The 13,158-nt window shown below is 28.1% G+C and overlaps 1 protein-coding gene across 1 annotated transcript; it reads left to right on the forward strand.

The window, feature by feature from the left end:
- Positions 1–8,183: 8,183 nt before the first annotated feature.
- LOC124931052 (TORTIFOLIA1-like protein 4) lies at positions 8,184–11,017 on the forward strand. Its single transcript, XM_047471440.1, has 5 exons — positions 8,184–9,198; positions 9,322–9,436; positions 9,524–9,984; positions 10,076–10,529; positions 10,620–11,017. The coding sequence occupies exons 1-4, from the start codon at positions 8,371–8,373 to the stop codon at positions 10,508–10,510; spliced, it is 1,839 nt and encodes a 612-aa protein (XP_047327396.1). The 5' UTR covers positions 8,184–8,370; the 3' UTR covers positions 10,511–10,529; positions 10,620–11,017.
- Positions 11,018–13,158: the final 2,141 nt, after the last annotated feature.

Raw genomic sequence — 13,158 nt, forward strand, 5'->3', positions numbered from 1 at the left:
ATAATCCCACAATTTAAAAGTGGAAGAGAGTCCATTGGACTCGAACTAGCGTGTCTGGAAAATATTCCTTCTAGATTTTAACCTTAGACCAGATTCTCTAAAAAGCCAAGGTCACGGGTGACTAAGAAGTCCCATGAGTCTGTCGGATTGATCTCATATCTAGTTGCGGGAGTTCTTTCCTGTTGTCCATCATTAATTCTGTATAAAAACAAAATACATCAAATTAAATGATAGTTTTAAAAAAAGAGAAATATTTTATCATATGATCTAATGAAAGTAAAAATAAAGCAAATATTTAAAATAAAACATCATACAAACTCAAATAATATTAACGAAATAAAAAAAGTTTAATGTTAAAAAAAAAAGGTATAACGCTTCAAAATTTTATATTAATTAATATGCTAAGCAATTATAAAATATAACAACAAAACAAAACAAAAAACGGGTAAAATGACATTCGACCCTCGATCCATTCATCAATTATAAAATGAAAACAACCACATGAAAGACTCCTATAATTCAATCAACCAATCCTTTTAACATCTTCCTTAGTTACATCTCACTTAAAAACAACAATTTAAAATTAAACAAAATAATAATTATCAATATAACATTTATAAATAATTCAAGCAAGCAAGAAGATACATAATGTATATGTGACTAATCCAATCTGGGTCATGTCATATATATATTTCTGATCATCTACTATTAGACAAGAAAGAGCCAAAGAATGTCTTCATTTCATTGCAGCTGGAACATATAATTATAAATAAATATATTACAATATCCCTTTTAATTTTTTGTCAAGATAATTATAAAAGAAAGAATGAACTAAAATTCAAGAACACCCCAAAAAAAGAGAAGATTATTGTTCCCTCCTCATGTTACATGTCGGAGCTCAACACACATGCATCATCATAATCATCATTATTATTATTATTATTATTATTAATTTATTCATCCCATATCCATACAAGAACCGCACATGCAGCCGGCCGGCGATGAAGATGTATTGGATTCATTTCCCAATTCCATCACATACATGCATTTAAATACATTTGCTTCATTTGAAAATTATTTGAATTTCATATATATGATTTTGTATATATATATCTTGTTAATTCTCAATCCAAATGAGAAATTCTAAATAAATTTTCGATTTTTGGTCTGCATATATTCAATTAATTCTTATATGTGATTCTTATCAAAATTAAAATTCACAAAAGAAAGAAATATTTTTTATATGAAACTATATATATAATTAACATCTTATTATATCATTCCATGTTATAGATTTATATAAGGGTTATACTATACTTAAATTCAATCCATTTTTTTTATTTACTAAATTTTAATATATTTGTCAATCTTTTAAAAACAAATAATCTTAGTCGTCTAATGATTTTAAAATAAACTATATATATAGTGTCTTGGGTTTAATTCTCTCAAGAGGCATGTTATGAATTTTATTTTATTTTTACATTTAAGCTCAAGTTCATCGTTACATTAAATTCAAGTTTATCCAAACTCTAATATATGACTCCGTCATTTTTTCTATTGTTACATCTGTTTAATTATTATATTGGGGAGTTGCTTTTGGAGACTTAGATTTAATGTATAAATAAATCTCGACCTTCTTGACTATTAATATTAAATTTGTATACTCTTTCAATGATCACTTGCATGTTAGCTCTAGGCATTTGATTTTAATTGATGTGATTCAAGACAAAGTAAAGAGTTTAAAATTAATGATTTTATAATTAAATCTATAATTCATTATGTTTCATTTTAATAGTCAAGATTCCAAAGTTGTCATCATAACCTATATTACTTTTGGAACTAATGGAATAATATTCTTTAGCATGTCACATGCTTAATCTTTTTGCCTTTATTTATATGTTAATTTTAATCAGTGTACATGATTAACATAAACTATATATTCATAATTAACTAATGTCGTATTTACGGAGTGAAATGAAGTTAACACGATATGTCATAGTCGACTTAAACTCTACTTTATACATTTTGAGGTGAAACCTTAAAACCAAAGTTTGATCTAATTAACACTATACATTAACTTAGTAAAGAAGATGGAAATAATAAGTATAATTAATATTATAAATAGAAGAAAATATCAAATATTGAGCAATGATCGATCCATGGTCCCTTCCTTTTCCCATGTGATTTTGTTAATCCAAAATGGGTCCATCTTCATTTATTTGATTTTTGGGTTCTCAGTCAACCGACACTAAGACAATGACCACATGTGGTGTATGATTATTTGGCTTGGATTCTTTGAATAGTTATGTTTCATGGCTATCATTTCTTGTATTTTTCTCATCACAAATCCATTTGATATTTCTTTTCCATATGTTAATTTGTGACCTCTTTTCTAAAACTACTCAAAAAAATGACATTTTTAATTGGCATTTCAAAAGTTTATATATAGTCTAGATCAAATAAAAATATCCTAGCTAGATATGTCCATATCTCTATTCTCTAGAACTTGAAGGGTACATAGATGTGGACCAATGGGTCGGGTGGGTTTTTAATGTGGTTCCATCCCTCTTAGCTTTCCCAATAAATATCATCATATTTTTTAATAATTTTTTTAAAAGAAGTTATCACTATCCTCATAGTCTATTATATTTCCTTTTAATTGTACTTTCATTATGACTAGTATATATAAAACTTAGTAACCTAATTGTAGTTATAAAAATTTATCATGAGGTTAGGATTGTTGGGGGACAATCTACAAAGTTGAGCTCTCCTCATTTGGAAGAAATCTGAGTTGGTTGTCTATTTAATATTTGCGGTAAAAGTTTTATTGACGATATAGAATTATATATTAATGTTCCAATTCTAGTACGATATCGACCAAATACGAATAGCATTAACTATAAGTTAAGAGTGATATACATACCCCTAGCATTTGTAACATATAGAGAATGATTGTCTAAAAAAGAGGATATAATGCATCCAAGATTGCTTGAGCTTAAGTGCAATATTCTTATTTAGTTCACTATACACAAAAAAATTACAGTTAACCTAATGAAGAATTTTTTTTCAAAATCTAATGAAGATTGATGTGATTGGGCCAACTTATTTTTCCATTTTTATACATTGTAAGTTGAAGTTTCTATTTAACGACGATTTTTTAGGTATGTTATAACGGAGTTATTAATAAAAATTATCAATTAATCAAAAGTTTAATAATAATATTACTCTTAAAATGTATAAACTTTATTTGTATTATTAGAAGATTTTTAATAACTTTATTTCTGTAAAATTTAATTTTTATCAGAAAAAACTTCTAAAACTATTTGAATATGTAATTACTCCTAAATTAAAGAATTTATATATTTGTTTTTATTCTAATAGAAAATCATTTTCATAAATTTAGTGATCTATAATACACCGACAAAGAATTTATATATGTGTTTGATATCTTTCATATAGTTGTTAGATGATGATTTTCGCAATTAATTTGAATGAATAATTAGACCTTACATATGTGGTTCACGAAAAATGATTTTACATAAGTTAAACAAATTATATAAATTCAATTCACCGACACTCAAACTAAACATGATTTAATTCTTAAAAAATCGGAAAAACAATATATGTTTTTTAATCCCCTATTGTGGAACCTTAAATTTTGTCCTGCCCCAACCCTAATGATGTGATAGAGTAACAATCATTTCCCTTGGGTCATGACATAAACCAACTTACTCTATTTAATTGCGCTATAAAATCATAAGTATCATATTTAATTTTGTATTAAAAATGTCTTAAATTGAAAAAGAGTAATGAATATGGGTTTGTGTTGCTTTCTTCAAATTAAAAAAATACATAATAAAAATCTAAATTAACTAATTAATTTGATATAATTTTTAGAAAATTTGGCATTACAAATGAGTAGTTGGGGATGTTGAGACCAAATCCTCTATACTCAACTAACTTTTCATAATAGTTTTATAATTTCCCAATTACTTTGACTTACAATTAGTGGAAAAAATAAGTATTAATAGTCTGAGAATTTATTTTCGTCTATAATATTCCTATGATATTAGTTAGTAACTTTTTTATATTGGTATGTGAATTGTTTTACCCTAATAACATAAATAACAGTGTTATCAATTTGTAAAAAAAATGGAAATTAAAATTTTCGGGTTTATTAGAACTTGTTTGCAAAACCAAACTACATTTTCTATTGTAGTTAGATTTCTATTTTGTTGAGCTACTCAATTAGTCATTTATATAAGTAATCATATTAGGTGAACCTAAATATATGATAATAAAAACAAACAACTCTATAAAAATTCATTTCACAAAAAGAAAATCATTACAAATTAATATTAGATAAATAAACAAGGTATAGTTATATTATGCAATATTAACACACAAAAAAGAGAGTTGATCAATAAGTTATAACTCTTTTTTGTATGAATGTTTGATTTCAAATTTAAGAAATACATGTACAAGATATTGAGAAATGTCTACATTTTCTAAACAATATTAATTTGTGTTCCCAAAATCAAATCTACTTATAATTAATTTGTTTAGATTGAATTGAAATTGAAAACTAATTCCTAAATAGATCTAAGCTGCTGATTATGAATAATGAAGTTCAATTTAATAAAAATGATAACTAAACTCATTACAAATGGTTCACTATAAGGAATAAGACAGTAAATTGTTGTGCTAGTCTAATTGTGATATAAATTTGTAAATTCAAAAAGTTTGTAAGGGCACATCTAGTTAGAAAGAATATTTATAATTATGAGTAATTTTACAAAATTATAATTTCAAATTTAGTTCTTTTTGTCTAATGCAAGTAGCAAATTTGAAATCAAATTTTAGTTTGATCAATACTTTTTCTTTAATTAAAAAATAACATGTTCTATGATCCTTTCACTTCAATTTCACTTCAATTTAAGGTATTTTAAAGTGGAGTAACAATAACAAATTTTATAAATACTTTTTTTTAGCCTTAATCTTATTTGATAAGGTGAGTTATTTAAAATTATTTTTAATAATTTTAATAAATTTTCATCCTAACATTCAAGTAATCAATTTAAATATTAAATTATATTTATTTTATTTTTTATAACATTTTAAGATATTAAATAATAAAGACAGTTTGATTATTTTTGTTCAAATAACTCATTTTTATACCAAATAAAGTTATTTAAATATAATAAATTAGTTCTTCAGATATGAAATAACCCCATATCAAATAAGACCTAAACTTCTTCTTCTTTTTTATTGTAAATAGTAAAAGTGGAAATTTGAACAAAATTAAAGAGAAAATGAAGTGATGGTCAAGATATATAAACATAACTTTTGGACATGGACCCCATGCCATTTTTTACCACCTATATTTAGTTTTGAAAGGTTAGGAGGGAAACAAAAGGAGAAATACAACACTTTCTTTTCTTTTTTTCAAATAAATTTAACTTCTTTAAAGCAAATAATTTAATATACTTAAGTTGTTGTTTGTTGTCACCTATATATATTAGTAACTATGCTTGGAATCTAATCAATGGATGATTTTAGGTTATAATCAATATTAGTTTTAATTTATTTTATAATATTACATTTGTTTATCTAAAAACTAAACAAATATAACTACAATTTAGTCATTTAAAGATTTAATCATTTTGTTTTCAAATATCAAATAACTTTTAAATTGTTTCTCTTGTGAGAAGGGATAGGATATAACTTACCAAATTAATGTAAAGAATTCATTAACTGAAACACATTAGGGATTTTCAATCCTACTAATATTACATTTATCTACTAAGTCAACGTTACCTTGTATAAAAAAAAATCATGAGAAGGATGATGGTTCACTTTTGTGTATAAATGTCACTTAGTGAGTGAAATATACATAGTACTAAGGGCTGGCCCTAAGGTAAGCCCGACTAACCTACGGGCTAGGCAGTACACTCCCCACGGTAGCTCATTTAATAAAAATAATAAAATTTTTACTTCAATTTATTAGTTTTTTTGACATAATAATGTGTAGCCTAGTGATTCAAGATGAAAAAAAATAAATTTTATTTAGTTATGGATTCAAATCTAAACAAAATTATGTTTTAACAATTTATTTTAACTAAAATTAAGGCATCAAATTTTTTTTCATATTTTTTTATATGGGATAGAACTGCCCAATTTTCGAGGCCGACACTGGTAGTACCTATATTAGTAGGATCGAAATAATCCCTTATTATAATATAAGTTTGACAATAAACTAGATATATTGTAATTAGATATGGACATTGGAATTATAGTTGTGTGGCTATTAAAAAAAATTAAAGTAGGCTTATAATAATTTTAGAGTGGGTTTGAATAAAATAAAGAAAAAATTATGAATAATGTGATTATGATTTTTTTTTAGAATTAGAAAAATAAATAGTCAATTAAATTTAAACAAAAAATTAAGAAATTAGATGTTAAATAATTTTTCTATCGTAAAAGCTTGAGCCTACCCGAACCTGAATTGCACATACTTAACATTTTAGAATATAAGATTTGGCTAAAATATTTTGCAACTTATGAAACTTCTTGTTTGCAATTATTAAGCTTCATAATTATTTCTTCAATTTCTATTTTGTGTGATGTGTTTCTATCAACTTTATTGTATTTAATACTAAAATGAGTTTTGATTAAAATGGATAAGTAGTTCAACCACCTTTTCTAAAATTTTATTTGAAAATAATCAATTTTGGAGTTAAATTTAAACAAAAATAAAAAAACACTAAGTTAGTTCAAATTTTAAGAGCGTTTCTTATTAAATTAAATGTCACGAATTTAACTTTTATTTAAAACTTTTTAAAATTAAGTAAATGTCATTATTTAAAATATTTTAAAATACACCTTAATTATATATATTAAATATTTTAATAATATTTTTTATTAAAGAAAATAGATGTTACTTTTTTTTTATTTCTAAAATAAGATAACTTATCCAAATAATTATTGTGACAATATTGTATTTCTATTGTTACTATTTAGTTTATATATTAATATATATATCATAGTTTTGTCTAGAAAAAACGTATCAAACAAATGAAGGAACGTGAGTTGGGATCACATGGTATTTGTCCTTATTATGTTATTTTGGAATTTAATTTAGGCTATGTTTGGTTTGGTTTGGTTATGATGGATTTAAAATTAGATGTACAATTTTAAATCTAATTAGAATATATAAAAAAAATTGAAATAAAAGTATAATATCAATAATCAAAATTATTCATTTTTTAAGATTTAATTTCATAGTTATGGATCTAATTTAAATTTAAAACATATTTAATAAATGAAGATAATAATTCAATTTACAATTATAATAAAATAGGAATTAAAATTATAATTAAAATTATACTTCCAAGCATAACCTAAAATGTTTGGTACCTTCACATGGAGCTTAACAATTTTTAGATGATCATTTCACTATTTCACCGAATATAATTAAATATATTTTAGTTTAATACTATTTAAACTTTGATAATTGAGTATTTTTTTAATAAATATTATGGACTTTTGTTTAGAATTTTTTTATTTTAAATTAATATATAGTTTGGTGTTAATTTTTTAAATTGTCAGATCATTATTTACAGTAATTTGTGATTTCAAAAATATTATTTTAAATCTAACTATGTAAGGTTTTTTTAATGTTAAAGTTATATAAAATTAGAGTTGTGGTTTCAAACCTTCTTTAATTTATTATTATAAATAAATAAAATATTAATATATTAATTTAACTATTAAATTTAAACAAATAAATAAAGAAGAGTTTAACTATCAATTCTAAAATTAGATAATTAAATTTTTTATTCACTTATAGTTAAATGATATAAATTTTTTATTTATATATTTATATATAAATGTCACGTAGATAATAAGTTAATAACGTTTAAAATTATTAAAATATAATTTTAACTCGGATAACTCTTAAATTAAATTGTGAGTTTTAAAAGAAGTATTTCAAATCTTAGTCTCAATTTTGACAATTTATTCTAAAAAAAATTGTTTGTGAGTGCTTTAGAAATGTTTTAAGATTTAATGTAATATGATAAAGATGATTCTCTAAACAAACAAGGCCTTGATTGGCGCATAAACTCCGTGAATCTCTCCGTCTTCTCCCTCCCTTTTCTTTATAAAAGGAGGGAAGAAAAAACGACTTAAGGCGTCAGTCAGGCAAAGTTAAAGCTAATTCACGAAGAAAGCTGACAACCGTCACCGACTCCTCTTTATCCCTTTCATCTTCTCCGGCGATGCTGCCGGACTTTCATATCTTCGCCGGAGATCAATAACACTTCCGCAGGACCGCCGTGCTGCAACTCTACACTACCAGTCGTGAATATAATGGCGCCATTAAAGCAACAGCAGCAGCAACAACAACATCAGACGGCAGTTACGTTGAATCGAGAAATCAAGCATCGAGTCTTAACTTGTCTCGGAAAGCTAGCCGATCGCGATACTCATTCAGCCGCTGCAGTGGAACTCGAATCCATCGCTCGAACTCTATCTCACGACGCCATTCCGCCGTTCCTCTCCTCAATCTCATCCACCGACGCTGCCGACAAATCTCCCGTTCGCAAGCAATGCGTCCGTCTCATTTCTCTTCTATCCGAGGCTCACGGAGACGCTCTCGCTCCTTACCTCTCCAAGCTTCTCTCCGCCGTCGTTCGCCGTCTACGTGACTCTGATTCCTCCGTTCGATCCGCCTGTGTCGCCGCAATTTCTTCTATCTCGTCTCACATTGTTAAACCTCCGTTTAGCTCAATCATTAAGCCTCTGATCGACGCTCTCGTTACAGAACAAGATCAGAATTCTCAGATCAGTGCCGCTATGTGTCTTACGGCGGCAATTGAAGCGTCGCCAGATCCGGAACCTATCTACTTGAAAAAGTTTCTTCCGAGACTCGAGAAGCTTCTCAAGTGCGAGAGCTTTAAGGCAAAGCCGGCATTATTGGCACTAGTAGGTAGCGTCATTGGAACTGGTGCGGCTTCCAGCCAGCAAACTTTGAAGAATCTAGTCCCTTGCTTGGTTGATTTCATTAGCAGTGAGGATTGGGCTGCAAGGAAGAGCGCGGCCGAGGCACTTGTGCAGCTGGCTGTAGGACAGAATGAAATATTGGCTGAATTCAAAAATCCAGCACTAAAAAAATTCGAGACTAGAAGATACGACAAGGTCTGAACTGAACCAATTCCATTTCCAGTTCTTACATCTCATCTCTGAACTTGTGTTTGATGATTTCATTCCATGGTGTGATCCTGTATTAAAATCTGTATATCACAATTGTGTTATGTGTAGGTGAAGAGCGTGAGGGAGACGATGAACCAGTTGGTGGAAGTTTGGAAGGAGATCCCCGATAATACAGGAGATGAAGAATCATCCCCTCCTGCTGATCCCTTATCTTCATCTAAGGGTATAGCTTCATGATCATTCTCTTTCTCTGAATGTATTTGTATTTGTACTTGATTTTGATCTTTTTCATTGTGATCTCAACAAACAGAAAATGCCAGAACTTCAGTAGGAGCTGCTCAATTAGGGAGGAGAAGTAGCGTTCCTCAAAACAAGCAACCTGAATCTGATGCCTCAATAGTCACGACTGCTAGAAAAAGAAGTCCACTAGATTCCAACGATAAAAAGGCAGGTCAAGCAATATTCAGAAAGCTTGAACACAAGCGGGTGAATGATTGGAAATCTGAAAGTACTGTTGCTGCTCCTCCTCATGCTGCACTCTCTTCCTCCATTGTTGCAAGTTATGAGGACCATCCAATTGGTAGAGATGAAATCGGTAAGCCAGAAGTGAGGCGAGCCCTATTCAATAATAAGGAAACAAACGAATCAATTATAAAACCTAATACACAAGATATTTGCCGGAGCAAGAAAGAACAAGAGGATCTAACTCAGATACGTCAACAACTTGTTCAGATTGAAAGTCAACAATCCAACTTATTGGATCTGCTCCAGGTAATCAACAACCCGTATTGAACATGTAGTTTAGGGTTTCTTCAAGTAATTGACAACTATTTTCTGTTGTTGTTGTTGTTCTGAAAAATAGAGGTTCATTGGAAGCTCTGAAAATGGAATGAGATCACTTGAGAATAGGGTTCATGGACTAGAACTGTCATTGGATGAGATATCATTTGACTTGGCAACATCAACTGGGAGGATGTCTAAGATTGAAGCTAAAAAAAACAGCAGTATGTTCTGTAACCTACTACCTGGTACAGCATTTTTAAGCTCAAAGTTATGGAGAAGAACAGAAACCCATCATCAGCAGCAGCAGCAGCATCAGCAGCATCAGCATTCAATTTCAAGGTTTCTTGCTTCTTCTGCTATCAGTCAACAAAAATCTTCGAGAGGCAATAATGCAGAAACCCCACAAGGCTGCGATGGTGGCGGTGGTTTTATTGTGAATCCTCTAGCTGCATTTGGTGCTAGTGAATACTCCTCCTCCCATGTTATCTCGAGACGCGTCAACCAATTAAAATGAAAGATTCATGCGACAAGAGGTATGTGAAGATGGTAATAAATTTGTGGTGGTGGGGGGGGGGGGGGGGGGTAAATTTAGAAGTTAATGATTGATGATTGTGTTTGATCAGATTATGATCCATTATGGCTGGGGTACTTGGAATGGAAAGATGAGTTTATGAAAGTACATAAAAAAGAAGCTTTCTTATTATTACTACCACTGAACTTGAAGGAGGAAACTGCTCCATTGGATATAGAAGCCAGCAACAGCTATTCAACAGAATTTCTTCAATTCTGGTATGTAATGTATGTATGTATTATTATTATAATTCCTAGTGTTTTTATATATATATATATATTTTTGATAAAAAAAAAAAAAAAAGGTTGAGCAATTGTTATTTCCATGTCTGATATCATGAAATGTAGACATGGATGGAAGCCAATTTTATTTGATTTTGGCTACAATCTAAGTATTTATTGTTTGATTTCAAAAGGAAAGGAAATGAAGAATCCAACTTTGTTTGATTTCTCCACATTATTATTATTATTATTATTATTATTATTATTATTATTATTATTATTTTGGTTTCTTTGGGTTTATTCCCTGGAGGAGGTTAACTCTAACTCGAGACTAGGGCTGCAAATGAGTCAAGCCACTCGTGAGCTGCTCGCGAGCCGTTCGGTCAAAGCTCGACTTGAGTTTGACTTTAATCGAGTTCGAGTCGGCTCGTTTAATATTCGAGTCGAACTCGAGCTCATATAATGCTTGTTCGATGGTTTGTCGACCTTTTTCGAGCCTTATAATATATAATATTTTATTTATTTATTTAATATTAAAACTTAAAATTAAAACAATATTTTTTTTTATCTCTTTTTAAAACTCATATAGAAAGCCCAAAATCTATATTTTATATTCTATTATCCTAAATCAAACCCTAATTTCTATTGCATCAATCCTATGTGACTCTTCATCTCTTTTTCTTATTTCTTCCGTTCATTTCTTCTTCTTCATTCTTCACCATTTCTTCTTTCATTTCTTCTTCTTCCTTCTTCACCATTTCTTCTTTTCATCATCATTTCTTCCTTCATTTCTTCTTCCTTCTTCACAATTTCTTCTTTTCATGTTCTTCTTCCTATTCGAGACAATCCATATTCATTACCCCCACTTAAATGAGGTATTATTATTATTATCATTAATATAGTTATAGTTGTTAAATGAACAGACAAAGGTTGGTTAAAGGAAAACAGTCACAATAATCAATTACTTGGAGAAATATCATATTTATTTCAAATTTACTAGTATGGAATAAAAATACTAATTATTTATTATCATAAGAAGGGTCATAAACATAAATTATAGCTTATTAGGAATCTTGTAAGAGCTTTTGCTTCTTCTTTTTATTGAAATGAAGAGCTTAGCTTATTAATTGAAGCCTTTAGTCCATAATTATTGAACTAATTCATAACTAATATTCCATTTTTATTTTAAGATATGATTGAACTAGACTACTAGTTACACACACACACAAATTGTATTAAATTCAAATTACTTAAAAAAACAGTATACTTAAAGGAAAGTTGAGTGTAAATAGGTATTGATGATCCATGAAATCAATTAGGCATGGCAAAAGGTCAGGTTTGAAGGGAACCCGAACCGGATCCAATTCTGCCCCGAAAAAAGGACCACATTAACCCGAATCTGGCTGGTTCTGACCCGATGGGTACTCGACGGGTACCCGACTCGGACCGTTTTAAAAAATAAGTCTCGATTTTGTTTTAATCTTATAATTTTTTTATCCCATTCATAATTTAATATCTATTTTTGTTTATCAGTAAAAAAAAATCAATAAATTGATTTTTTATTTTATTGTAATGTAAAAAAGTATAAATTAGAGAATATTTTATTTTTACTCATATATTTTTTTGAGTTTAACTCTATATAAAAAATTATATCAGGGCAAATTTTTGGCCTTAGAACCGAATATTTATAAAAATTCATTTGTTTAAAAAAATATATTTTATAAATTAGACCATTTGATTTATAAAGTTTAGAAATTCACTTATTAAATATTATTTTTGACTCTTTAATAAATAATTATTTTTAGTAAATAAAAGATAATTATTATAATATTTGATATTATTAAAAAAGTTTAAGTTATTGTCATAAAGTATTTAAATAGGAAGAATTATATCTATAATATTAAAATTATATTATTTTTAAAAGATAATAAAAAAATATTACTAACAAAATTAAATTTTGAATTATAAAAGTATTGAAAAAAAATACAAAATTACATGATTTCATTTAAATATAAAATTTTAAACTTTTGAATAAAACAAATGTAAATCTAATTAAATCAAACCAACCGTATCTTGAAATGAATGAATATAGAGCATTTGGTCAGTTTTCTCTTGCTTACGAGAACTCTTCTTTTTTTTCCAACAATGGCAGTCTCTGTTTTCTTTAAGCTGGAAAAACCGAAAGTAACCGAAAAGATACAATTGATGGAAATGCACCACAACGGTAAACAACAAATGCGGAATTTATCCTTCGTTTGGCAACACTTTCCCAAACTGTTTAAACCTGTGAGGAAGATAACAAATAAGTATGCACAAATGTAATCAACACAGCCCATAAAACAATGAGTAACACACCAAACAAGCACACAC

This window comes from Impatiens glandulifera, chromosome 3 (assembly GCF_907164915.1).
Source record: "Impatiens glandulifera chromosome 3, dImpGla2.1, whole genome shotgun sequence".
NCBI lineage: Eukaryota > Viridiplantae > Streptophyta > Magnoliopsida > Ericales > Balsaminaceae > Impatiens > Impatiens glandulifera.